Source organism: Juglans microcarpa x Juglans regia, chromosome 3S, assembly GCF_004785595.1.
Source record: "Juglans microcarpa x Juglans regia isolate MS1-56 chromosome 3S, Jm3101_v1.0, whole genome shotgun sequence".
In the NCBI taxonomy this organism is placed as follows: domain Eukaryota; kingdom Viridiplantae; phylum Streptophyta; class Magnoliopsida; order Fagales; family Juglandaceae; genus Juglans; species Juglans microcarpa x Juglans regia.
The window spans coordinates 7,143,116-7,170,519 of NC_054599.1; the positions used below are offsets into that span (position 1 = coordinate 7,143,116).

Below are 27,404 nucleotides of genomic sequence, written 5' to 3' on the forward strand. Positions count from 1 at the left end.
TTTTTTATTATTATTTAATATTCTATTATTACTTTTCTTATTACTTTTTTTATTATTACTCACAACTAAGTTTGACACTTCTCACTGTCCAAACGTAGCTAATATCCGGAACACCCCATATTTAAGGTTGGCATGAGTACAACTCGTTTCCTTGTTACCCATAATTTCCATAATTTCCAAATTCCACTACTTTTTATCTTCGTTAGAACATAGGCCGCTAATGTCAACTTGTAGCGTAAGACATACTCCAACGGATTACTTACATGTCCGAAACCACGAGGAGCTGCGCACACAGCGCATGAAGCGCATGCGAGTCATCCCAAGCCGACTCTGTCTGTTTACTTTCCTTGGTTTGCCTCTTCCTCTTCCTTTCCCTCTCCCTCTCACTCAAGAGCCTTTTCCTTTCCTACCTTTCTTTTTAAACCCCAGAAGCTAGACCACCCCCATTCATCTGTTCACATACAGGTATGAACTTTGAACTTTCTTCATCACTTTCTTTCTATCTGAGTAATGTTTGCATCTTTTTTAATGTATATGTGCGTAACATACATCGACATCGACATCGACATCGACATCGACATGTATATGTTATGTGTGTCTGTCGCTGTGTGCGACTTTTTATATTGCTTTGTAGACGTCTGTGTATACATCTTTTTTAATACGCGTGTACACATGATATATATATGTATGTGCATGATTTATAAGTCTGTTATTTGGATTTTGAAACTTGGCTTGAGCAGCCCGTGTTTTTTTCCCTTTTTTTTTTATTTTCTTCAACATGATTTGGAATCTCCTTCATTTGGGGTTTGGTGTTTACTCTCTTACAGCTATGGAACCAGATATGGGGTACCGGAGGGCAAAGGCGAATAAGAGGCAACTGGTGGAACTCTATGACGACGATGATGGTATTGACACGGTGTATAGGTTCAAAGTCCTATTACCAAATGGCACAAGTATAGGACTAACAGTGAGGGATATTCCTCTCCCAGAAATGCCTATCGGGGACTTCATTAATTTGGTGAAAAATGAATACTTCCGAGCTCGTAAGCTGAATGAATCGATGAAGCAGAAAAGAAATATAGATTGGGAGGGAGATCGCTTTTATCTTGAGGACGTGAACGGTGTAAAGATCAGAGACTCGATTAAATTAAAAGATTTTAAGCCCCATAGTTGTCACATTTTACAGCTTCATGTGAGTATGAGTTGCATTAGTATTCATGTTGTTTGGTTGCTTTTGAATTGTGGAGAAGGAAAGGAAGGAAATGGACGCGCTGGGATCTTTTGTGTACTGGGAAAATTGAGATAAACAATGAATCGAGCCAAGTACATATTTATAATTGCTTACTTTAGTTTACTTATAAAAAAAAATTGCTTGCTTTAGTTGAGCTTTTCAAGTTTTGGCCTTTGGATATTCCCCGTTTGAATTCAGAGATGAGTTGAGATGATTTTACATGAGTTGAGTAAAATATTGTTAGAATATTATTTTTTAATATTATTATTGTTTTGAGATTTAAAAAGGTTGAATTGTTTATTATATTTTATGTAAAATTTTGAAAAATTTGTAATGATGAGATAAGATGAGTTTCCAATCCAAACCAGGTAAAAGAAATCCCCCCTTTTTGTAGATAGTAATATACATAAATAAAAAATGATATAACTGATAAAAATATGAAAAACGATATAGATGTGATCACTTGGTTGTTTTGATCATTTGGTTTTCCTTGGTAATGCATATGCTTGTTTTTTAACTTTCTTAGGATGGCTCTGGTGTGATGGCCAATACTTTTGAGGTTAGTGGCCCGATTTGGATGCTCATTTGTGTATCATTGCCATAATTTTTAAATTATGATTTGCAAAACTGTTTTGCTGTTAGGTAGTGATGAACTTTTTGGGTTTGCAGAATATGTGGGACTTGACACCAGATACCGATTTGTTAATGGAATTACCAGAGGAATACACTTTTGAAACTGCCCTTGCAGATTTGATTGTGAGTTGTCCAATACGGTTGAAAATTTTATCTGAATGTGCTCGAACGTTTTACCTATTACTTGCTTACACTCAGCCACTCATTTTCCAGGATAATTCCTTGCAAGCGGTATGGTCTAACCGTAAAAATGAAAGAAGGTTGATCAGGTAGGACATTACTATTATAAAAAATATGGTTTTCTAGGTTTTTTGGGCAGAAATTAAGTTAATCAATTGCTTGATTTGTATTAAAAACAAATTAAATAAATAGTCTGAAAGTACGGTAATGAGTTTGAATGACCCAATTGTCCATTAGGCTAATTCAGCCTGCAAACTAGATGTTGCTTATGTCGTATGGCGCATTTTTTTTAATTAATTCCCTGGATTTTATATCCTCTATTGTAAAACACTTGGAATTGAATCCCATTTTCTTGGAAATAATGGAAAGTTTTTTCCTGTGCCTCCTAGTTGATTACTTGTAAAAATAATTCAGAGGACCGTACTTGTTCAACCTTGATAATTGGTAATGTGAGAAGAATATTTGTTTGGACTTAATATCTTACTAATAGAATTGGCAATGTATTTGGAACTAGAGAGATTTGTTGAGTTAAAATCTAAATTGGAAGTTCTTTTATCTACTTTCTGGTTGCTAGTAATCCTTTGGTTCATCTGTCAGTTGGATGGCCATTTCGTTTGTTTTACATGATCCTTTGATTTTTCTTAAGCTGCTATTGCTGCACTTACACATACTGTTTTTTCTATAATTTGGTGCACTTGCGTGCGCATATACTCTTCAATAATCACTTTGTTATGTTTGTTTTTCGTTTCCAGTGTGAATATTGCCAGCGATGATAGCATTTCTATTTTTGACACCGGCCCTGGAATGGATGGCAGTGATGAAAACTCTATAGTGAAGTGGTGTGTGATATCAGTCTTCCTTCACAAACTTTCAAGATTACTGTTCAGCAAATGATTTTCCTCTCTTCTTGGCTAAAACAGAAAGTTTGGGCGCATTGAAGGATGGATGGACAAATTTTAGATATAATTTATAAAGCTTATATTTGCATTAAGAGTCTTCTAGTGGCACGCTAGTGAAATTCACATTTTTTCCCCTGCATCTTCATTAAACTGATTGAGTAATTTTCTTGAATTGCTTTTTTTGTTTAATTGTGATTCCTTGTGGAATAGGGAGACCTTGAGAATTGAGAAAGGCACCTTCCCAGAAATGGGAATGAATTTTAGTCAAAACGAAGGAAAGATATAGAAATCTTTGAGGACCCCAAGGGGTAGCATAGTTTGTTGGGGGTATCAAGCCTCATGATACCAAACAAAAAAGTTTGTTGGGGGTATCAAGCCTCATGACCTTGAGGCCAACCTCACTCATCCATAAAAAAAGAAATAAAAAGAATTGGCAAGGAATGCGAAAACCTCGAGGACCTGTACTCCACGTTGGTTGTTTTCAGCAAATCTTTATGGCAGTGTGGTCATGGGTTCTAAGAATAGCATATAATGCTAAATCAACGCTGTAGAGATTCATTAAGTAATTACCTGAAAATGTTATATCTGTAATGGTCTATGTTTATACAACTTTCATTTACTATTTCCCGGCCGCGTGACCGAGTCATTTGAAAAAAAGTTTCTTAGTCAACTACTATGCAGGTGCTTTTTAATATAATCCAATTTCCACAAAAGGTTGACATAATTATTTTATCTTATTTTTCTGATTTGGCCATGGCTAATATGTTCGTCCATCCTATTTAGGGGAAAGATGGGTGCCTCCCTTCACAGATCCTCAAAAGGACAGGCAATTGGGGGAAAACCTCCATACTTGAGGGTAAGATAAAAAACTACTTAGTGCATATATGCATGCATGTTCATAATTATATAATGTATACATTTGGGTAGATTAATCTCTATATTTGTGTATACACTTTGTTGTATGTGTATCTTATGTGTCCCCAAATGAAAAGCATGCACGTATACGTTTGGAGATTTTTAATTGTGAAAGCTTTATGGTGTGTTTGTCTAATATATTCAGATACAAAGAGGAACTTGCCCATAGGTAATGTCAATAACTAATACAAGCTCTCTCGAGTTTGGAGGTTAGATATGATTTTTAAAACAATTTAGTTCTCTCTTGTACACACAAAAGGAACATCAAGAATGTCTTAACTAAATGGAAGTTATAAAGCATATTTTTTTTTTTATCGGTAAACAAGCTTTTATTGATAATAAAGATGGGCAAGAGCCCAAGTACACGAGACATGTACAAGAGCAATGCCTAGGTGTGATGTTCTAGTGATACAAGAAATTTGTGAATGTTCATGCCATTAAATCCAATTAAAATCGACCAATGGAATGAAGTATTAAAAAGGAAAGCTCTAAGCTCATCCATTGACCGCTCACGATCTTGAAAGCTTCTCTCATTCTTCTCCCTCCAAAGACACCACCATAGGTATAAAGCATAATTTTTTTGAGCATATCTTTTCCTTACATGTTTTGCTAGTATAATAGTGCTAAAGCTTTTTATTCTACATTAACATACAGTGAAGCATTACGAATCATGCAAATTTTATCTTAACAGAAATTGCATGACATAAGTCACTCGTTTCCTCTATATTTCTTACTTCAGAAAAATATTGTTTCCTTATTGGCCTGTGCTAGTTTAGTTCATTACGAGTTGTTTTCTCCAACAATGCAGCCTTTCTTTGGCATGTTTGGATATGGAGGACCAAATGCGTCTATGCATCTAGGGAGGTATGGACATGTTACTGTTACTTCTTCTTCTTCTTCTTTTTTTTTTTTTTTTTTTTTTTTTTTTTTTTTTTTTTTTTTTTTTTTGTAATTTTCAGTCCTACCAGGGGTTGATGTTTCTCTCTTGCTCATTTCCTGCACTATATAGGCGTGCTTTGGTATCTTCAAAGACAAAAAGTTCCCGCAAAGTCTATACTTTACATCTTGAAAGAGAGGCCTTACTCAGCAGTTCTGGCTCTGAGCTTAGCTGGAAGGTATGTAAGTGCCCTAAGCAGACTCTTGTCCTTTGCTTGGGCATCTGTTACCTGTGAATTCTTAGATTTTTTTTAGTTTTTTAATATAACTAAATGAGGCTGAGTTAACTTGCACTAACCATTGCTGGATCTCCATTCAGACTACTGGTGGCATGAGGGATCCCTTGGAAGATGAACTTAGCGAATCACCTCACGGGAGCTTTACTAAGGTAGACTTTGGTATTTGTCTTCTTTCTTATTATTACAAATATCAGGCAACATAGTTTTTTTCTTTTATTATTATTATTCCTTTTTTGTTTTTTTTTGGGGGGGGGGGGGGGGTGTTGTTGGGGAACTTCCCATTATGATACCACACTCATGAGAAGATATTCTTGTTCTCGTTATATTACTCATGGTTGTCAAACTACTTATGTTTTGAAAAATTTTTCGATGTAAGTGAAGTTTGCCTAAGCCTTAGAATGCTTGACAAGGGGTGTACTTTCCATCTGATTGGTTTGGAATACATTTCTTCTGACTTCTGGCTCCAGTCAGAGTTGGAAGTCAACCCCTTCTGACTTTGCGTACTCCCGACTTTTTGAGCCACGCCGACTTTCAATCATATTGTTTGAAAGTGGACTTTGAAGGTTGAAAGGTGGAATATTAGATTAGTTAGCTATCATGCAACATGCGTCTGTCTCACAAGTTGTTATTTAAGTTCCTATTTTTAACAAGCATTGAGAGATGCAAATGAGCAAATGACTGGCCATGCAATGATTGTACACATATGTCATTAATATATATATCAGTAACATGTAGTTTCTGGACGGAATTCCTGGTTGTGTTTGACATGAAATTTTGACCCATTTCATATTGGAAGGGGGAATTCCCTCTGCCACTTCAGCTTGCATGTGTCGGAGTTTGACATGTCAGATTGGAAGCTGTGGCTTGGGTTAGAACTGCTGGCATAGTGGACAGACTTATGATTGACTATTAATGGAACTGGAATAAGTGTTCTTCTATATTGTTGGATGATTTTGTTAATTTTTATCTGTAGCTTAGTGCCAGTTCATGGGGCTTGTATACATTTGACATTAAGTAATTCTTATCCTCTTTATGTGGAAGTTTTTCATCTTACGTTTGTTTTCATAAAAATGTTAGCTTTTGGGCTATGCCTATTCGTATTAATATTAATATTAATATAATTGTTTACTTATAAAAAAATGTCACTAGAATGAGCTGTTTCTTGGTTATCTCTATTCTTTTAAAATCTGGATGATGATGAATATGAGGTTGTAGATCATCTAACTGTTTGAGTCCATTTGCTTATCAATTTTTTTTTTCATTAGATCCAAATGCTCCAAGGACGAAAGATCTTATCTTTTTCCTATGATTTTGTTTTTATCAGTATTTTGGAATTACAGTCGAAGGGTACTTGTGTGAAATCATTTATATAGGTTGGGTTTGTGTTAGAAGAGTTTTGCTAAGTTACTAATATATGAGTAAGGGAATTTGTTACAAGGGTATTCTGGTTGTTTGATTTTATTATATATATATATCAAGAAGAGATTGAGGCCTCGTTTGGTTACCCAGATGAGATGAGATGAAAGTTGAATAAAATATTGTTAGAATATAATTTTTTAATTTATTTTTGTTTTGGAATTTGAAACAGTTGAATTGTTTATTGTATTTGTGTGAGAGTTTTTGAAAGTTGTAATGATAAGATGAGATGGTTTGTGAAAACAAACCAAGCCGCAGAGAGGTGATGTGAGGTGTATAGCCTCCTCTTTCTTACCATGCAAATCTCTTAGCATGGTATTAGGTATTAGGGTTTACATTCTTACACCTTGTTGGCCTCTGTTTTTCCCCCTTTCTTCTTCTTCTACCAACACTGACAGAGTGACAGTCCCACAAGCTGCCCAAAAAGAAGATTGGGATCAGTGCTAAGAGACCATTAAAACCTAGTTCCAACAAAACGTTTGAATAATAGTTCACTGGACTAGTGCACCCTGACATAGGAATAAATTATTAGTAAGGTTGAAGGTGTATAATGTATTCCATTTTGATATATAAAGTCCCTCTATATTTTTTGAAGATAGATGGCATTGTAGGTTTGAATTTGAAAGGGTTTTTGAGGCTTACGGCTCTTGTAGGCCCCACATGAAGTAAATTTTTAAGGCGAGGATTGGGATTATATTTTCATGAAGCTAATGCCTTAATGTTGAAAGTCAATAATCTCAATTGCGTAAATTAGGTTTCATTTCATACTTGGGGGAGGTGGCCTCATAACAAATCTAAGGAACAACTAATTTTTTTTCAAGTCTGAGGACTTTATGGGTATTATCTGTTGCTTTTGAGTTTGCTAGTGTATCTTTGTTCTTTTCACATGTATCTTTCTTTTATTTTAATCTCGGATGTCAAGGGCAGCAATGTTTGTTTCATATTTATTGTCATTAGTCAGCAATCTAGCTGAGTTTTTGTCTGTGAGGGATGCACATCTTGATCCCTTCTGGTGAAGCAGAAGACCGGTGGTGATAAGAAGGCATTTATTTTCTTTTGTAGCATAAAAATTTATCTGATGTTCACTACCATCTTGCGAGTGGTGCATAAATCTAACATTTAACAAGTCTTGTTAAGCTGATCTAACCTTTGACACTGTTGCTGATCTAATTTCCACCAAGTCTTTGGGAAAAGGTGGTCTTTGTGTTGTCTTGAGCACAATATTCTTTTAATCATTTAGACAAGGTATTTGTTTGTCTATTATTTCTGTGATCACATTATACAGACTCAGAGATGAGATAATTATTTCTGTTGTTTCCATGATCACATTATACATGCTTGTAATTGTGTAATTCTATTTTGACAGATCGAGATTTTTGAGCTAAAAAGAAATAGCTTGGACATATTTATACTCCAATGCAAGATCAAAGACATCTATTTTCCATACATTCAGGTATGCTTGCTCCAATGAAAAGCATCATAATTGCAGCCAACTTGTAGTTTCATAGATGCAATTAGATATATTTTAGAATTGGAAATACTAAATTTTATGAGTACCTGTCTGATTACAAGTGAGACTGTGTTTGGATGTTGAGCTGTATTGAACTGAGTTGAGTTTTTTATGAATAGTAGTAAGTTGAGATGGTAGAGTGAGTTTTGTGGGGTTAACTTAAAATTTGTTTAAATGTGTTTGGATGTTAAGATGAGTTTAGATGTATTTATGAGAAGTTGAAAAAGATTGTGGGTCCCACATGTAAAGAAGTGTTGAATTGAAAAAGGTTGTGGGTCCCATGTGTAAAGAGGTTTTGAGTTGAGATGAGTTTAGTAATTTGAGAGTTGGGTGTTTGGATGTTAGACTTAACTTAAAATTAGATTGAACTAAGTTGAACTCAGATGAGTTTAACAACCAAACGGGGGCCTAAGAGTCTCAAGGCAAGTAATGACCTTTAGGTTGTTATTAGGGTGTAGCTATAAGTGGGTAAAAAAATAAAAAATTTATAGGGTTCTTTTAGTAGTTTGTTAATGCTGGTCCCTGGAAATTTCCTTCCAACGAAATAAGCCTCCCTCCCAGAAAAAAAAAAGAAAGAACAAAAAAAAAAAAAAAAAACTCCCCTAGCTCCATCCCTGGTTGTTATGCCTTTTCTGCTCATGTTGGGATGTGCATCATGTGCCACTTGGGATGCAAGGAAGATTTTGTCCATTGTAAGATAATATTGTTGTCGAACTCAAGTTATTTGATATCACAATTAATAGAATATGTATAAAGTTTGCACCGAAATAAGCCCCCCTCCCAAAAAAAAAATAGAAGAAAACTCCCATAGCTTCATCCCTGGTTGTTATGCCTTTTCTGCTCATGTTGGGATGTGCTTCATGTGCCACTTTGGTTGCAAGGAGGATTTTGCCCATTTTAAGATGATATTGTTGTAGAACTCAAGTTATTTGATGTTTCGGTATGAATAAAGCTTGAGTATCAATGTCAATCTTTTTTGTCAATATGGCTTGGCTGGATTTGTCTTTGGCCTGGAACAACTAGCGTGGCCTGTGAGCAAATCATTGTCTTTGTCCCTAGCACATGGAGGAAACAAATGGAATTTTCTTTTTTCTTTGGTAAGTTAAGTAAACTAAGTTTGTAATACCTAATGTATGCACAAACTTCAAGATGATCTACATATGCTAGGGATGAAAATCAAAGAGCATGAGTACAATTTATAATTTCTCAAAACTCAGAAGAGCAAATCTTCAAAATCATGATGATTTCATGATGCTTAATCCATCAACAATCCGATTTGCTGCACAGACTTGACAATTTTATGTGACCATGCTTATGAGTGGTTACTTTCCCATGTACTGGGGCAATGCATTGCCTTTATGAATAAAATTATTGCTTATCTGCCAATATATGTATGTGTGTGTGTGTGTGTGTGTGTGTGTATGTATATTGATTTAGCTATGTAATTAGGTGTTTTCTTTTGTATACTTCCTGTGTACTTGGACAATGCCTATTTGATTTGTATTAATAAAGTTATTTTTACCCATAAGATATATATAAATATGTGTATATATATATATATATACGCATATTGATTTAGCTGGTTTTTAAATTTTCCATAGCGGTGTACCGGTCGAATTACTTGACACATGAAAGCATGTGCCAATGCTTTATTACATCATATACACGTGCAAATAAAATTTACTTTCTTGTGAGGCTTGTATACTTTTGGAGTAAACCTTTCCACATTAACCATTGTGGTCATAGAGGCATACATTTTTCATTAGTAATAAATGCATTTTCTTGTATGCTTTAGCATCTCCCAGGGCATAGAGCTTTATTGTTGTTATTATTATTAGTATAATTATTATTCTTTGGCAGGTACTGTGCTTGATATTCTTGTGTTTTTTCACTGATGTGCAGTGTGATGAAGTGTCCAAATCAGCAAAGACAATTACACCGATAGAATTTCAGGTTTAAGATTGCACTGTTACGTTTTCCACATGTTTCGTATATTTGTAAGAATTCCTTGTCAAATTTTTTATATTTTTGGGTGGTTCAAATGGGTCAATTTGCTTTAATATTGGAGCTTGACTTTTTACACTGTTCTCTTTCCAAATAAAGTTGGTTGATGTTTATTAAGAGTATGCTTTCCAAGTTGCCTACTTATTTCGTCTCTCTATTCTATATCCCTGTCGATGTTGCTAATCAGGTGGAAAAGTTGTGAAGGGGCTTTTTTTGGGGTGGTCTGCATTATGAATCCAAACATCATCTTGTTAATTGGAAGACAGTTTGTACTCCCCTTAATGTTGGAGGCATGGGGTTAGAAATTCGCTCAATTTCAATCAGGCCCTGTAGGAAAGTGGTTGTGGTGGTATGCTATGGTGTAAGGCTTTTTGGTGACAGGTGACTGATAGAAAATATGATAGTTTGGCTGAAGGATGATGTTTGGAAATTCTTACAAGATCTTATGGGGTAAATCTCTGGAAGAGTATAAGAAGGGTCAGGAAATTTTTTATAGATTTGTTACTATTGATTAGAGGATGGTTCTCAGATCAAGTTTTGGATGTGTGATGCGACCGCGGAAGGAAATTGTTTACAGAGTTATTTTGTATTGCATGTGATAGAGATGCGCTGGTAGCCAGTCATATGGCTTATTCAGAACTCAGTTCATTGGGATTTGAATTTTATTAGATTGGTATGTCTGTGAGGTTGACTTTGTATCTTTCTTTAATGGTTAATGCATTTTACCGAGTTCTTCCTAAGTTTGCTTTTTCTTACCTTTGGAAGGGCCATTGGAGGTCTAAAGTTTCAATGGGAGCTTCATTTATCACATGGACTGCATCCTTAGGTTTAATTATTTCTATGGATAATCTTCGCCAGTGTCATATTGTAGCAAGTTACTGAAGTTGTATGCATAGTTTTGAATTTCGTTCCATTCTGATCATTCCGATCAGAATTTTCTTTTCTGGTACACTATACCTCATCGTTCTGTTTCGTTCAAAATTCTGGCCTGTTCTGGCCTATTCCGGCCGGAATTTCATTCTATACCCTATTCTGTAACAAACTGTTTTAATGATAGTTTTGTAATTTTCTCGAGTTTTGCTGAAATTTTTGTAAATTTTCAATCTAGATAGTATTTATATAATTCTAAAATCTAAAAAGTGTTGATACAATTTTAATTTTTTTTAGAACTTTTTAAATATGTCCCCTCACTCACTCTTCTGTTAAGCATCATCATTTCTAATAATTTATCTGCTCTTTTATTTTTTTGTTTGTTTTTTTGTCTTTACTCAAGTTTGTGATTTTTTTAATATTATCTTTTAACACCAATATCTCTATTTTTTTTTCAACGTATATTCATTTTATAAATTTACACATATATACACATATATGATACACACTTAAACATGTATTTATTGTATTACTTATTAGTTTATATATACATATAATAAATGTATATATATTAGTTAATTCCGAAACGGTACGTTGGAACGCACCGATCTTGAAATATTCCATTTCAGTGATTAAACCGGAATGATCACCGGAACAGAATTTAAAACATTGATTGGAATGGCCGGAATTGACCGGAACTTCAATTCCGGTCAATGTTTTAAATTCTGGCCATTGTAGTATTTTAGGATATTGTAATCCAATGCATTCTCCTAGTGCTCCATTATCTCTACTTTTCTTATAATTATTTTTCTATTTACCAAGTGGTTTAATGGCCATACTTGAATGATCCACATGACATCTGCAGTAAAATATGAAGAAAGAAGGGACGGAAAAATATGCGAGTAGTCCCTTTTTCCATCTGTTTTTCTCCTGGTACCTATAGCACCACTCAAATATGAAAGTACTGAGAATGATTCTCCTGCCTTTTCAGGTTAATGGTGATGATTTAGCTGAAACTGAAGGGGGAGAGGTTGCTGTCACCAACTTGCATTCCTGCAATGGTCCTGACTTTATTCTACAGCTTCGTTTTTCCTTCAAGCAAGCTAATACTGCAGCCAAAAGTCCAGGTAGGTTACCATTAACTATTCCTTGTTAAATCATCTAGCTCTTATTAATAAAAAAAAAAAAATGTCCAAGGTATGTTGTAGTTGTTTTCCTTTTTTTTTTTTTTTTGGTTTTTAATGAGTTTCAGCTGTGAGCAATTCCAGCTACAATTTCGGTTATTTTTCTTCTAAGACTTGGATATATCAGGTTCAACAGCATCTCAAGAAGCCAATGCATGCCTGAAATGTGTTTATTTTCCATCCATTAAGGTATAAGAGTAGCACACAACCTTTCACATTATGTCGCCGTTGAAATTCTATAGGCTGTTTTCTTCAGGGGAAAGAAAGTGTTGAGATGATTTTGGAGAAACTAGAAGCTGAAGGCTGCAGTATCACAGAAAACTATGAAACCTTCAGTCGTGTCTCTGTTCGACGGCTTGGCCGTTTACTTCCAGATGCTCGCTGGGTAGGTTGTCAATCTTGCCATATTATCTGATGAGTGCTGAGCATTCTTTTCTTTTCACTATCTGATTAACTTAGCAGCCGAACATCTTTCCATTTTTTACAGTATATAATTTCTAAACCACAGTGTGAAATGTGAAATTTCATAATTTGCATATTTTCTGTTTCCTGAAGCTATGATAGATGTACTTAAAATTTTTGATCATCACATGCCATGCATGTTCCAAACCACAGTGTGTCCCATTTTTGTGCCACAAGTAGGTAATGTACGGATGCATTATTGTATTCATCCTCTGTTGAACTGTTGTTCTTGACTCATTATTTCATCGTATTATAGCTTAGTTATTGGTGTCAATATTAAGTTGTTCTTAGGAAAAGTTAAGTATTGGTCCTTGGGGTTTGGCCTTTTCTCAAACCGGTCCTTGTGAACTAATTCCAAATCGATTCTGTGGGTAATATTGACCATTGCTTTGTTGTCACCATTAGCTGGCCCAAAAGGCATCCCAGTCCAGCCCATTAAAGGGGCACCTTGAGAGACAAGTGGGAAGAGAGAAGGAGAAAGCTCCAGAGAGAATCATCTCTAGAAAATAAGTCTCCAACCTCCATTGTATAGAGAGAAATAAGAAATCATGAGAGATTGTAAAATATTCATATTATAGTGGATTCGCCCTCCAAACGACCCGTAGACATAGGCCATGTGCCGAGCCACGTAAATCAGTGTCTCTATCTCAATTTATTTTTCCTGTATTTATTTTCCATTCATTGGTATGGATGTACGTACGAATACTGTACAACCGCTCTAGACTACCACCGGGGGCTCCAAACTGCACCGATTAAGGTCGTAACATCACCGTGGGCCGGGAATGATTCTTCCTCGTATTTCTGACCCATTGTGCTTTTTTTTTGGCATTAACAGTCACCATCCAATCTCATAGTATCTTTAGAGTCGTACGTAATTCTTTTTAGTGTTGCTTACACGTGGTGCTGAAGTGTTTCTGATATCGTTCTTTTGGGAGCAATTTCCTTTATCCTCATTCTTGTTCTCATTATTCGGCATCTCAAAATTCACTCATTCAATGATCATCATAAGAATTGCCTACTATTGCCATTTATCAAATTTTCATACCAACATGTAGCATAACTAAACAAGAACAATAACAGATAAAAATTCAACGTTGAACTTCATTAGCTGCAGATAAAATGTAACTGAAATTGTTCCAATACATCAGATCTACGCTTATTGCACGCCTCAGTTTCTATGGAGCTGAGTGAATGTACACATATTAGGGTTTTTTTTCTGTGCTCATGTAGTCTTAGTATAGGTGTGTCCAGGCCTAAGCAACATTCTTGAGTAATATGCCATCTCGTGCCACGTTTAAAGCATATGCTCGTCCCAACTCTACCTTTGCCACCATGACTTTTTCCACGTTTGGTACATCTTTTGTCTTGATTTCTTGGCAGATTTCTATTCTCTTGTGCTATTTCTGCCATTTTTTTAGCGGGCCTATTCTTTTTTGTAGCTCCAGCATCTCCCAGTCAATGCTATTTAAAAAAGAATAGCCTATTCCTCCATGTCTGGGTTTTATAATTATGCTAATTGCCTCTCTCCTGATATGGGCCTCAATGGAGCCATTGTACTAATAATATCTCATGGCTTTGATTTTCATCTTGGTCGAATTCCCAAAGCGCTACCCTCTTTTTTGGTTATCACTCCTCTGGAGGCTTTCTTCGTATGCTCTTATCACACCTACATCTTCGTCCATACAGCTGATGTCAGCAATCTTGAAGGTGGAATTGGTGAATACAGTGTTATTACTTTAATTGCCTCTCCTCATATGCTTTACAGCAGGTTCTTGTACTGCTCTTCCCTTGTGTTTTTTTTCCTTTCTTTTTTCTGGGCACTCTGTCCTTAAGTTACTGCTTGAGCCTGTCGTATAATTATTGTACAAACACTTTCTAGTAATGGCTAGAATGCTTTAATACTCTGTGTCCTGTGGCACTGCAAGAAAGGAAGAAACTTTCCCCAAGCATGCCACCTAATAGAATGAACTTTGAATCAATAAAGAAAATTCTAACAATTGAATGTAAATGGTAGGAAATAAAATTGTCTTGACGACATGGCCACCAGTCATTGTTTTTCACTTCTTTTTTCTGTTTGTTTATCTAGTATATATGCCTTTATATTTACCTTTCAGTGCTACATGATGGGCTAGTCTCATAGATCCAATTCATTTCCTTCACCACAGGCATGGCTTCCTTTTATGGAGTTCAGGCACAAAAAGGGAGATAAGGCCCACATACTGAAGAGATGTTGCTGGAGGGTTAAATGCTTTGTTGGTAGGGTGGTTGCATTTCCTATGTTGTCACATTTATTTTCATTTATACTTTCTAGAAATCTTTATTTAAATGCTTGTGGAATTGTTCTGGTTGTAGACACTGATGCTGGTTTCAATCCAACACCTTCTAAGGTAAGGAATGATCTTCCGTGTGCATGTAAGAGTGTCTCAAGTAAGTTCATTTTCCATATCCTGGATCTTTGGGGCATTACAAAAATTGTGGACGACAATTTCCTCACTGCACCGTGATCTTGTCATAGTTTTCTTTCCTTTCCTTTCCTTTCCTTTGGTTTTGTTTTGTAAATTATTCCTCCCACCTAAAAGACTTGAGGATATGGTACGAATGAATGATACAAAAACACAATAACAGGATGAATTTAAACATCATTAGTATCTATAATCTTTGAAATGGAATGAGGAGGTCTTTGGCCATTTTATAGCTCTCTATGAATGAATGGCTGATCACCTCAGCCCTCAATTCTCTAGTTTTCTAGATTTGGAAGACTTTTGCTCTTTTTCTTTTTGCTAGTTGGTTTTCTTTTGTTTACTTTGTACTTCGGTTGCCCACTCTTTTGTGCTTTTAAGAATATTACATTATTTATGAAAACATATCTTTTGCCTGGATATTATGGTGGCCGGCCAGGCTAACTTTTCCTGCCATTGTTTTTTTTCAAGTAAAAGAAATGTGCTAAAAGTTTATTCACCTGCTGCTAGTAATCACTGTAATCATTAAGCCATACTATAGAAACGGAAATGTTACAAGTTGGAGGATTGGAGGAGGTTGTCTTGTATGCAGATAATCATGTGCACTTGCATGCTCATGGCACCTAAATGGGTACTTTCATAGGTATGCAGAAAACAGATTTATGTAGGCGCATGGAAGAATAACTAAGCAAAGCTTACAAATAGTGTAGTGACTATTTACTTTTTTCTTTGTTTATTTTTCCATTTTTTCTAACACTGATAGGTAATTGTGTTTTATGCAGACTGATCTGGCCCACCATAGTCCTTTTACTACTGCTCTAAAGAATTTCGGCAATAAGCTTTATGAAAAAGAAAAGCGTAATCTTTCTGACAGTCACAATAGAGAACTCTTCTGAGATAGCTCATGTTAATTGCTATGTGCTATTCTCATTTACATAATTTTGTACCTGCAGTTGTCGATGTTGAAATTTATAGAGACCAAAAGCTGTTGTCTCCTTTGCAACTGGAGAGAGAGTATCAAGATTGGATTCTTCAAATGCATGATCGTTATGATCAAGAAACTGAATGTGGAGAGGATCAACCCGTTCTTGTTGTCAGCCCTGCAAACAAAAAGGCTCTTGGCATATCATCTGATGGTAGGCATAAAAAATGATAAACAGCTTGGTTTCCCAAATGATAAACATTTGATAAACAGCTTGGATACTCAAAAATTCTGATTTCTAGGAAAGATTTTCATTTTCCATTGAAGTATCTTTTAAGAAAGCATACCATTTCCAATATAGCAGCCGCTGGTGCTGTGAGGGAGATGTAGAGTGCTCTTTTTATATTGAGAAGTCGAATAGTTGATTTTAAAGATGTAGGTGACTTATTATCAGAGGCAGATAATGGCTTTGCTACAATTCAGCTTGAGACCTTTCATTTAAACCAAAGTGCAAGTCTCCAGAAAAGGACATCTTAAAGATGTGGGAGTTTACGAATGGGCTACTAAATGGGAAAGGGGTGGTATTAATTTAAATAGGCTCAGAATTGAGATGAAAGCACAAGTCATATGTGGAGGAAAGGGCATATTGTATGAGTCTTCACAATATAAGACCTGCTCCAATTGTCATAATCCTAAGAATGAATGGGTTCGAAGGTTTGGTCTTCTCCAACCACAGTGGCTGAAACAAGTTTGATGCCTTTTTCTCCCTATTGTCGATGAAGTCCCAATGGTTCAGCCATCTTGTTGAATCTGAGATGTCCATCCTTGTGAGTTCTTCTCCATCGTTGATTCCCGTTTCCCCATTTTTTTCTATTTGAGAATCGTTCATCTAGCACAGAAGAGCCTGATTTGGAGGTATTAATGGCCTTATATTGCCCAAGTCTTTGGAAGTGGGTGGTTGTTCCTTTACGGTAATGTTATCAACTTGGTCGCAGTGACAATCCCTGATGAAGTGACTGTTTGCCTTTAGTTGTGGTTGATGCCATTGTGTCGATGGGACATATTTGTGGTCACAAGGATCATTTGTAGGGGTTTTACTAATGTGGGATAGGAGAGTGGTGGAGAAACAAGAGGGTTGTGTGGGAACTTCTTTGTAGCATGCTTCTTTAGAATTGTTTTGACTTTGAATGTGTAGTGTGTGTGGTCCAAATGATGATGGTGAAGATGTCTTCAGGATGAATTGGGCTGAACAATCAGGCATGCATTGGCATTCATGAACTATGTTGAAGTCCTTAAAGTTTAATTTTTTTATGAAGTACTCATAGATATCCCACTGGTTCTCCCCCCCCCCCCCCCCTCCCCGCACGGGGGGGTTGCTTTAAATAATCGTGCGTCTTCGTTTCATAGCGATAGGTTTCTATTTTCTCTAGCAAATGGAGAACATTTCCTTTGTATTACAGAGGTGACTGCTTATAATTTTACTTTGAGATTGAATTGTGGCATATCGGTTGGATGGAGAGGTGGGTTTGTGGAACAGGTATGGTGGTCATCATACACACCAAGGATCTATTAGTCATGTTTTGGCTTGTAAACTGAAAGCATTAAAAGTGGATTTAAAGAGAGGAATGGGGTGTTTGGTGATGTAGGGAGGAAAAAGAAAGATCTTATCGAAACTATCAACATTCTTGATTCTATTGCAGTAGAAAAATCTTTAATGAAGAATGAAAGTTTGACAAAGGAAATTGCTTTTCTAAGGAGTTGGAAAAATGTATTTTGTTTGAAGAAGTGAGTTGTAGGCTGAGGTAAAGGGTTTTGTGGTTGAGAAAGGCTAATAAGAACACCAAATTTTCTCATTGAGTGGAAAAATCACTTCGTAGAAACAACTTGGTGGATTAAGGTGCTGGTTGGATATTGAGTTGAGATGAGAGAGTTGAGATGAAAGTTGAATAAAATATTGTTAGAATATTATTTTTTAATATTATTATTGTTTTGAGATTTGAAAAAATTGAATTGTTTATTATATTTTGTGTGAGAATTTGGAAAAGTTGTAATGATGAGATGAGATGAGATGAGATGAGATGAAACACTTTCACTATCCAAACGGAGCCTAAATCATCAATGGGTCCATGGTTTCTGATTTTGAAGCAACAAGAAAGCATATAATACAATTTTTTGAAGGTTAAAATCCCCCAAGTCTTGGGCTTGGGGGTATGCTCCCCCCAGGTCTAAGGTTTAAATCCCTTTGGGTGCAAACGATCTCTAGGGGCTATCGGATTGAGGAATTTTTCCCTTAAATTACCCGAGGTGCACTTGCAAAAAACACCTTGTTAAGGGCCTTTGCACCCTCGGGATTAGTCGGGATGCTGTTCCTGAACACCCGGTGCCAAATAAAAAATAAAAAATAAGAATTGTCATCAAAAGAAGTTTCATGAATATTTATATTCTGAAGAATTTTGGAGCGACTGAAGCCGATGGCCTTTCATTGCTATCCATATCAAGAATAGTTTGAAAGGGAATTTAAGGAGAATGTGGTGTGGGAGGTGGTAAGGGGATTGAATGGGGATAAGGGGGTCAGAGGTATGTTAAAAGAAGTGTTGCGAGGTTCTAATAGAATTCATCCTATCTGGCTTTGGGAAGTTTCATAATCAAACAAATTTTGAGAGGAGTTTCAATGCAACTTTTATATCTCTTATTGCCAAAAAGGTTGGTGCGAAAGGCATTAAGGACTTTCATCCTATTAGCGTAGGCGGTGGAGTGTATAAAATTATCTAAGTTTTTTGCTTAAGTTGATTTTGGCTGTAAAATTTCTTCTTTGCGAATGAAATATATTGTGGTTTGCCTTCAAGTGTTTCTTACTATATCCATTTGGAATTACATGCTAAATAATCTTTTGAATTTGTCATCATACTATTGTCTTTTTTCTCCATTTCAATGGGAGTGGCTAATAGGCATGAAAAACGTTAGAGAGACTTCTTATGGGGGAATTGATTGTGACTTTATATTTCAATTATCGAGTTGGTTGAGTATTTGTACCCCAATAAAATTGGGTGTATGGCAGTCATAAATTCGATTCATTTTAATGAGCATTACTAGGTAAATGGTTTTGGTGTTATTATATGAGGGATGGCTTATGGAGATAACATAAGGTATTATCACAATTCTCCATTTGCACTGTGAGTACCTACCAATGACCATAGCACAATTCATGTTGAGACTATGTTATCAAAGCTGCGCAAATATATCTTTCAATGCATTGATATTAAACATTTCATCATCATCATGACATATGCACCCACGAACATTAGATGTCATATTTGACTTCACTTCGGAATTCTTTACAAAGATTCCATTCAAAACCCGTTGATGGCTTGTTGGTTACCACTCAATTTTTACTCACTCTAGAGTGGACAGAGGAGTTCCACTAGAATATTCCCCTATCCTAGCATTGGGCCGTGATAAAACATTTTCATGCTATGCTTCTTGACAAAATAGTTCATGATGTGTAACATGCAGTGTACTTCATGCTCAAAAAGACATATTTTCATGTACCATGCTAAAACAGTATTCTTTCATGCTTTGTGCAAAAGTAACATTACACATGTCATGTATGCAAGTAGCCAAATGCTCAATGATGTATCATATGACATTTCATGATCAAAATAACATTTATAACATGAATGTGGTGTTTATACATCCAAGAGTAAGTTAGTAGCGAACTTAAAACTTTCTGAGTTCTAAAAACTGTCGCAGCTGAAATAAAATACATTTGTAGGAATCATGAAATTTCCAGAATTTAATAAACTAAAATCAGATTTGCAAAACTGCCTCCTAGCTTTCCTGAAATTGCTATTTCGGCCCTAAACTTTCGCCATGTGCATTGTGGTCCCAAATTCCACTAAATTGCACAAACCTCATATAATCCATATCCATATTCTTATTCCATATATGACCTTAGAATTTCATGAATCAAACATCCACTATGAGAAATTCATCCAACCCGTGGCATGCATATGGCTTAATTTACACTATCTATGATTTTAAGCCTATAATCTCTATGTTATGTACTCTTTATAACCAAACATTGGATCTGAACTTATTAACATGCTAATAACTTTGATTTAAGCCATATGGAATCATATCAACATCCATGAGATGAACAAAATCAAACCATCATGAATTCACCAAAACCGATTACTTAGCATGATGTATCGAACTTCTCTTTAACATATGAACTCCTATAGATCTAAAAAATATGCATTCTAACTCTTAACATGATGATAATAGGCTTCTAGATGCTTCTAACACAACCTTTGGCTTCTAGATCCAAACAAGTCAAAACCGAAACATGCTAGTTGATCAATCCAAGATATAGATTTATAAACCTTCCATGACATGCTATTTTCCGCAAATACCTTCAATTAACTAAACAAGACATTAGCTAAGCTTAAAATATCATATCAAGACATGTCATGGCTAAAGTTTCACATCAAAACAATTTATGCATGAAGAACTTCAAATCTGAACTGAAACCTGCTTCCCAAAGATTAAACTCATATAACTCAATCCAAATCTCATTCTCATACCTTAAATCAAAGCCTAACATGTGATTCTAACTTCCAATAAAGAGATATGGTAGAGTTACTCGCCAATCCGTGGCTTATGGAGCTCTAAGATCAAACTCACTCCAAGGACTTCACTTTCACCTCTCAGTTTCACTCTCCTCACACTATGGATGTTTTTGCTCTCAAGGAAGCTAGGGAATGCTTGAGAATGCCATGGGAGGAAGTGAGGGAAGGGGAGTGCTATTTATAGAGTTTGAGTGAGGAAGCAAGAGGTGCAAGTGGGTGAAATGGTGCACGGTTTGGTTGAAGTGAAGTGAAGGTGATTGGTGGTTGCTTTCGGTGGTGTGTAAGCTTTTGTTTCCAGATCTGCACAGTAAAATCCATCAAACTATTGACCCATGGACAAGGACCAAAGGAGGGTGATAGGTGCAGGAGCTAAGTGGTTTTAGAAGTTGGGACAAAAATCCAATGATTTCCCAAGAGAAACCAAGTGTGGGCTGGTGGTTTTGGTCTCCAAACTTGTCCAGAGTTTGATAAACTCTTGTCCTATCTTTGTGTCAAGTTCTTGGTCCCTATTCCATACTGTTTGAGTGGATTTTCCAGAGGTGTATTGAGGCATGAATGTTGGACACTTGGTGTTTGTTGTGCAGCAAAAGAAAGTGGGTTGAATGGGGAATGGTTCAGCCGAGAGTTTTGCACATGATTTCCTACCGTTGGGTTCATCATTGCTAGGGTTAGTTCTTAGGGTAAAATGAGTGTGATTTGATGACACATTTTTTGACCTAGATGTGATGCTATAGGCCTGTGAAGATGGCTGGATTTGTTGCAGAAACATTTTGAAGAATAAAGGTGCAGTTCGGCTGAAACAAGTTCCATTTCCAAGGTGAAATAGTTTGGTTTTTGGAGTGACTATGGGAGCTGCTATTGGCTTCATCTTAGGCCTGAATTTTCGAGAGCTAGGTAGCATGAGAGTGGGTTAATCAAGCACTGAAAACAATTGATGAGGTGGTTGAAAGAACAAGGTTTTGTTGGCTTGTTCTTGGAGTGCATCGGTTTGCACCTAGTGAATCCGATTGGGTGATTTCTTGGCATTGACATGCCTTCCCACTTGATGACATGAGTTCCAACCTATCTACTATTCTAGAGCTGTGGAAGATTGATCTAATACAAGTGAAGAAGACGAAAATTTCAGAAAAAATGATGGAAAGAAAAGCTAGAAGGAATCGGCATGCATGGTGTCAAAGTTAATATTCTATGGCATGATGAAGGGTTTTGGGAATGTAAGCTTGAAGTCATGATGGAGTGGTTCTGACCATGGTTAAAAAAGTAACCCTAGGGGTGTGTGAGAGGTTTTGGAAGAGAATGAAAACTATTTGCTAGGTGGTGGTATTTACTATTTGAATGGTGAGGGGAATCCTAGGTTTGTACTCCAAGTGGTGCACTCTAATTGGGCATAAAACGTCCATTTGTGTTAGACCGTAATGTGGGCCTCGAAATGGGCCTTCCCTTGGGCCTCATGTTCAGATTTTGTTGGGCCTTTCATTGGACCTCAATTACTTACTAAGTTGGGCCTTAGTCTTGGGCCTCACATTGGGCCTTGTCTTGAACATTTCTTTGGCCCTTTATCTTTTCAAGCTTGGACCCTTACTTTAACCAACTCATGGGCCTTCCTCAAATCCTTCGAGCTTCCATGGCTTGCTATGGACCAATTACCAAACTCATTAAGGTGTCAAGTATTCTTCATGCCACTTGTCATCCTACTATTGGCCTCTTGGTAACCTATTTCTACAAAAAAAAAAAAAAAAAATTATTGCTATAGAAATCTCTAAAAATCCTGACTAAAGTAATGGCGGAAGTCATTTTGCCAAATCATGATCCAAAAGCTCTCTTTCTTTAAGGTTCATAATTTCCACTTAGCCAAAGTCATGGGTTACTATTGTCAAATTCTCAATATTTGAAAATGTTACTAAGTAGTCTCAAGCGGGGTGTTACAGGCAACGTGGCCTTTTGGTGTGGGGTTGTGGAAACATTTCGGGAGGGGTTTGGATTCTTTGTCAAAATTAATTAGATTTATGACAGGTGATGGCTCTAAAGTAATTTGATGGGTTAGTTTTTGGCGTGATGTGTGATGTGGGGATCAAGGGGCTTAGAGCTATTTTAAGTTTCAGAACTTGTGGCTGAAAACTTGAGGCTTTGTTGATACAGGCTGACGGGGTTTGGAGAGTGAAGCAGAGGAGAGACCTTTCTTAGAAGCTGAATAACTTAATTTAGAAGGTCAAGTAGTGACATTTATGGATGGAATTTCGTTGAGACAGAAGTCAGGGGCCCTATGGTTGAGGGAAGGGGGAGAAATGCACAATTCTTCCATCAAGGGGCAAACTTGCATGGGACAAGCAATAAAATTGAGATGATGGTGGTGGTGGATGGTATAGCTTCCTCGAATCAGTTTACAATCAATTTGATGGGTTAGTGTTTGAGACAATAGATCATCAAGGAAATCGAGTGGCTTGAGAAGCCTTTCAAGATGATGAAATTCACCAAGTGGTTAAAATATGATTTGTGACGAAGACCAGGCCCTAATGGATTCACCCTTGCGTTCTTCCAAATTTGTTGGGAAGCAGTCAAAGAGGACATAATGGGGGTGTTTCAAGAGTTCCATGCAAAAGGAAGGTTTGAAAAAAGTTACATTCTAACTTTCATAGAACTTATTCCAAAGAAACCCATGCAAGATGTGGTTGTAGGGAGAATGGCATTCTTGGATAGTGTGCTATATATCCGGTGGGTTTCTTCAACAGCTCTCATGGCTTGAGACAAGGTGATTCACTATTCCCGCTACCTTTTGTTACAGTCATGGAGGTTGTAAGTAAAATGGTTTCAGATTTTGTGGAAGTCAGTTTTCTTTCTGGTTTTTTAGTGGGAAATCGTAACTATGGCACCATTGATAGTTCCTATCTTTATTTCTAGATGATACCTAATGTCACATTCAAACTTTGAGGGCACTTCTCTTATACTTTGAAGCTGCCTCTGGTTTAAAAGTGAATCTAGCAAAATCAAAATTGGTCCGGTGGTCAATGCTTCTAATGTGGTGAATTTGACTAGTATAATGGGGTATAAGGTATCCTCCTTGCTTATGAAATACCTTGGCCTTCCCTTGGTGTTTCTTTCAAGACAATGCCCGTATGAGATATTGTGATTGAAAAAATGGAGTAAAGATTGGCTAGATGGAATAGTATATATTTTCCCAAATGGGGTAGAATTTACCTAGATTAAAAGCACCCTATCCAATTTGCCCACATACTTGTCCTTATCTTCCCTTCCCGCAAAGGTGGCTAACTATATTGAAAAGCTGCAAGGTGTGATTTCTTATAGAATTGGTTGGGTGATGAGTTCAAGTTTCATCTAGTGGATTGTGCAAACTATGTACTGCTCTTTGAGGGAGGGTTGAGAGTTTGTAACTTGTTTTTCATCCAAACTCTTTTGGCAAAATGATTGTGGCAATATCAACAAGAAATGGAAGTTATATGGAAGGCAGTTTTAGATTTGACAATGGATAATTTGAGGAAGTGTGGCCTTAATGTTATGGAGTGGTGTTTTATGTGCAAGAAGTATGGGGAATCTATGGATCACCTACTTTTGCATTGTGAGGTCACAAAGGCCTTGTGGGATGGAGTTTTTAGCAGAGTTGGGTTGGCTTGGGTGATGCCTTTGAGCGTGTTGGAAGGGGTTATATGTTAGCTCTCAAGTGGCTGCAGTGTGGAAGATGGTTCCTTTGTGTCTTATATGGTGCATTTGTTGGAAAGGAACAAGAGGTGTTTTAATGATTAGGAGCGCACCTTGGCAATCTGAATTTTTTTGTGTACTCTTTATTGCAATGGTTTTCTGCTTTAGTGCTTAATGGAGCTTCCGCTCACGACTTTTCATTGTCATTTTCTGTTTTCTAGAATGTATTTAGGTGTTTTCTTTTGTACACATCATGTGTACATGGGCTTCACCTATTTTGTTCGTATTAGTAATATTGTCTCTAAAAAAAAAAAGGTGAATGAACCACACAAGGTGGGGTGTCGTAGCACATAAGATGAGGATGGGGGTTTTGTCTAGACAGGCATACTGATTTGAAGTGGGTGATGAATCAAGAGGCAAATTTTGGGATGATCCATGATATGGAGATTGGAGCCTCAAAACATCCTTCCAATAGTGTTTGAGGTTAAGCGGGTGAAGGATCTAATGCAATTTCGTGGAGGAACATTGGATTACTGAGGCAGCCCTGAAAGCATCCTTTGTTATCTAAATATCGTTCTTAAGAAGATTCTCACTATAGATAACCTACGAAAATGCAGAATATCTATGATGGATTGGGGCTGCATGTGCAAAAACTGGGAAACTGTAGAACATTTGCTACTTCAGTGTGAGGTAGCCAGGACCTTGTGGAACGTCTTTGATAGAGTAGGATTAGCATGGGTTATGCCTAGAAGGTTGGTGGATTTTCTAGCAAGTTGGAGGGGCCTAAGTTGCAGCAATATGGAAGATGGCTCCCATATATGTCTATTGTGGTGCATTTGGAGGGAGAATAATGATAGAAGTTTTTGAAGAGCAGACAATGGATGAACTTGAAGTTTTCTTATCAACACCTTGTTTCTTTGGACAGTCAAGACAGATTTTAGTAGTGTTTATGAATTACTTGTATGGGTTGTAAATCCTAGATAGATGTTTATCTTGTTTACATCTTGTGTACTTGGGCCAGGCCTATTGGTATCAATTATTGATTCATAAAACTTATTTATTACTTATCAAAAGAAAAATATTGCTGATTGTAAGATTGTATGGGTAGCAGAAAACATGCAAATCCGAAATGGAACAACTCAATGTGATATCCTTTTTACAAAAGTTGTGCAAGATTGGGAGGGGGATTTGTTTTCCTCTTCTTTTATGAGATATTATTCGTTTTTAAGATAATACAAGGAGGTGTGTTTAGTTTATGGAGGATCCCATCCTAGGGACACAAGTTTGAAGTGAGATCATAGTATAAGTGTTTTTCGTTTTTTTTTTTTTTTTATTTTTTTTTATTTTTACAAGCTGGAAGTGAGGAAGCGAATGTCATTGTGGTGAATTGGTGTAGTATGTGTAATTAGAATGGGGACTCCATTGAACTTCATCATTGTGAAGTAGTGAGAGATTTATGGTGTTTGCTATTCAAGGAGTTTGGTATCGGATTGACTGGCTGATGCTAGAACGGTGACATAGTTGGTCGTGAATTTGGGAGGACAGAAAGGGCATGATAATGTTTTGTTAGCATGGAAGTTTTCTTCTTTATGCTTAATTTAGTGTATTTTGAGAGAGCGGAATGCTGGGAGCTTTGGAGATTTGGAAACTAGTAGAGATAACAAACGTAGTCCTCAACTCCCTTTATACATTTATAGTAGCTCCTGATACTTTGTTTTTTTTTTTTCCCTAGCTTTTCAGATTTTTTTAATTGTTTTTTTCCTTTTTATTATGAATAGGGGTTCATTTTATACTTCTAGTGTACTAGGGTCGTGTCCCTTTGCACTTTTTAATATGATTGTGTTGCTTATAAAAAAGTTCTATTGACTTATTTTTTCCCTTAATTTCTCACTTTTTTTAATTTTATTGATTCTTGTTCAACTTGTAGTCGTACGGGTGCACCAAGTTTTGAAAAGGAAGGGAGTATCATGGAAATCTGGTCAAAAAATAAAAATTTTGAAGGGAGCATGTGCCGGATGCCATAAGAACAATGTCTATGCGGAACTGGAATACTTCCTGCTTGAAGGATTCCAAGGGGATGCTGGCGGTAAGTGATTTCTTTGACAGCTTATGAGGTTGTCGAATTTGACAATGCCAGTTCAAAACTAACCTTCCCATTTTTCCGACCCCTTGCTGCCCCCCACCACGGGATTCAAAACGGTGTCTGGCGACATGGGGGCAAAAAAGGGGATCCTATCAACGTGTGTTTGACCAGGTTTTATATTTTAGTAGTTCAAAACTAACTGACATGTTTTTGCCCGCAGTAAAATTGTCTTTTCATGTATTTTAAGGTTATCAGAGTCTGACTGGTAGAATTATTTAGGCCCATAATAACTTGACCATTCTTTTTTGTTCCTTTTCAATAGGGGAAGCTCGAATTATATGTAGGTATGTTTCTTTTACCTTTTCTGCTGTAAAAATTCCTTATACTTTGCACACATCCTTGAAAATCATTTTCTCAGTGATATTATTTCTTTTGGGTACAAGGCCCCTAGGCATCCCAGATGACAATGGTTCCATCATTGCATTTAACAATGGGGATGCCAGTTTTAATATTTGTGGCTCTTTGTCCCTGCCTATCAACGTGATTGATTCTGGAAAGGTTTGCCATTCCTCTGTTGGTTATCTATTCTCAAGTCTTTCCTGATATTAATGAAATTGAATGATTTTTCCTAATCTGAGCCGTTCAAATCAGTGCTTAGCTATTGGAAGTATCGAGTGGAATTGCCAAGTTGATAAACAACGTCAGAAATCTCCTTCGATAATTGATCTGCTCAGTGTTAAACAATGTCAAGAGCTAGAGATTGATGGGGTACTTATTTACTTATCTCTCCTTATATATGTTGGAACATGGTTTTAGTGTCCTTAGTTCTCTTTGTTTGGTTTTGTGAAGAGTAGAACATCAAAAACATATAGGGAAACTTATTAAAAAAAAAAAAAAGTAGAAATGATATTTGCAGACATAGAATGCGCAAGCACCACGCACTTCTTTTGAAAAAAGTGAGTAAATATGGAACCCACATGAAAAAATTAATTTTTTAATGGTAGAATCCACTCTTTTTCGAAAGGATTACGTGGTGCTTGCACAAGTCATGATTGTATCTAATGTTACTAAAAAAAACATATATGGAAACTAAGTTTTCAGAATAGTTGAATTTTTTATTTTCCAAATTTCACTATGTTCAAAATTAAAGCATTTTCAAATACTGATTTGTATAAACCT

General features: G+C 36.4%; 1 protein-coding gene across 1 annotated transcript in view; it reads left to right on the plus strand.

Annotated features, from left to right (window-relative positions):
* Positions 1 to 226: 226 nt before the first annotated feature.
* LOC121256900 (structural maintenance of chromosomes flexible hinge domain-containing protein GMI1) overlaps positions 227 to 27,404 on the plus strand; it is a 38,151-nt gene continuing 10,973 nt past the window's right edge. The window contains exons 1-23 of the mRNA XM_041157690.1: positions 227 to 465; positions 828 to 1,192; positions 1,758 to 1,790; positions 1,901 to 1,987; positions 2,078 to 2,133; positions 2,797 to 2,883; positions 3,727 to 3,799; positions 4,667 to 4,722; positions 4,868 to 4,973; positions 5,114 to 5,182; positions 7,816 to 7,902; positions 9,862 to 9,912; positions 11,825 to 11,960; positions 12,145 to 12,206; positions 12,274 to 12,402; positions 14,645 to 14,735; positions 14,832 to 14,866; positions 15,721 to 15,796; positions 15,892 to 16,074; positions 26,070 to 26,228; positions 26,548 to 26,569; positions 26,669 to 26,783; positions 26,877 to 26,993. Coding sequence (XP_041013624.1) covers positions 830 to 1,192; positions 1,758 to 1,790; positions 1,901 to 1,987; positions 2,078 to 2,133; positions 2,797 to 2,883; positions 3,727 to 3,799; positions 4,667 to 4,722; positions 4,868 to 4,973; positions 5,114 to 5,182; positions 7,816 to 7,902; positions 9,862 to 9,912; positions 11,825 to 11,960; positions 12,145 to 12,206; positions 12,274 to 12,402; positions 14,645 to 14,735; positions 14,832 to 14,866; positions 15,721 to 15,796; positions 15,892 to 16,074; positions 26,070 to 26,228; positions 26,548 to 26,569; positions 26,669 to 26,783; positions 26,877 to 26,993 — 2,193 coding nt within the window. The 5' untranslated portion in view covers positions 227 to 465; positions 828 to 829. The remainder of the gene's footprint in view (positions 466 to 827; positions 1,193 to 1,757; positions 1,791 to 1,900; positions 1,988 to 2,077; positions 2,134 to 2,796; positions 2,884 to 3,726; positions 3,800 to 4,666; positions 4,723 to 4,867; positions 4,974 to 5,113; positions 5,183 to 7,815; positions 7,903 to 9,861; positions 9,913 to 11,824; positions 11,961 to 12,144; positions 12,207 to 12,273; positions 12,403 to 14,644; positions 14,736 to 14,831; positions 14,867 to 15,720; positions 15,797 to 15,891; positions 16,075 to 26,069; positions 26,229 to 26,547; positions 26,570 to 26,668; positions 26,784 to 26,876; positions 26,994 to 27,404) is intronic.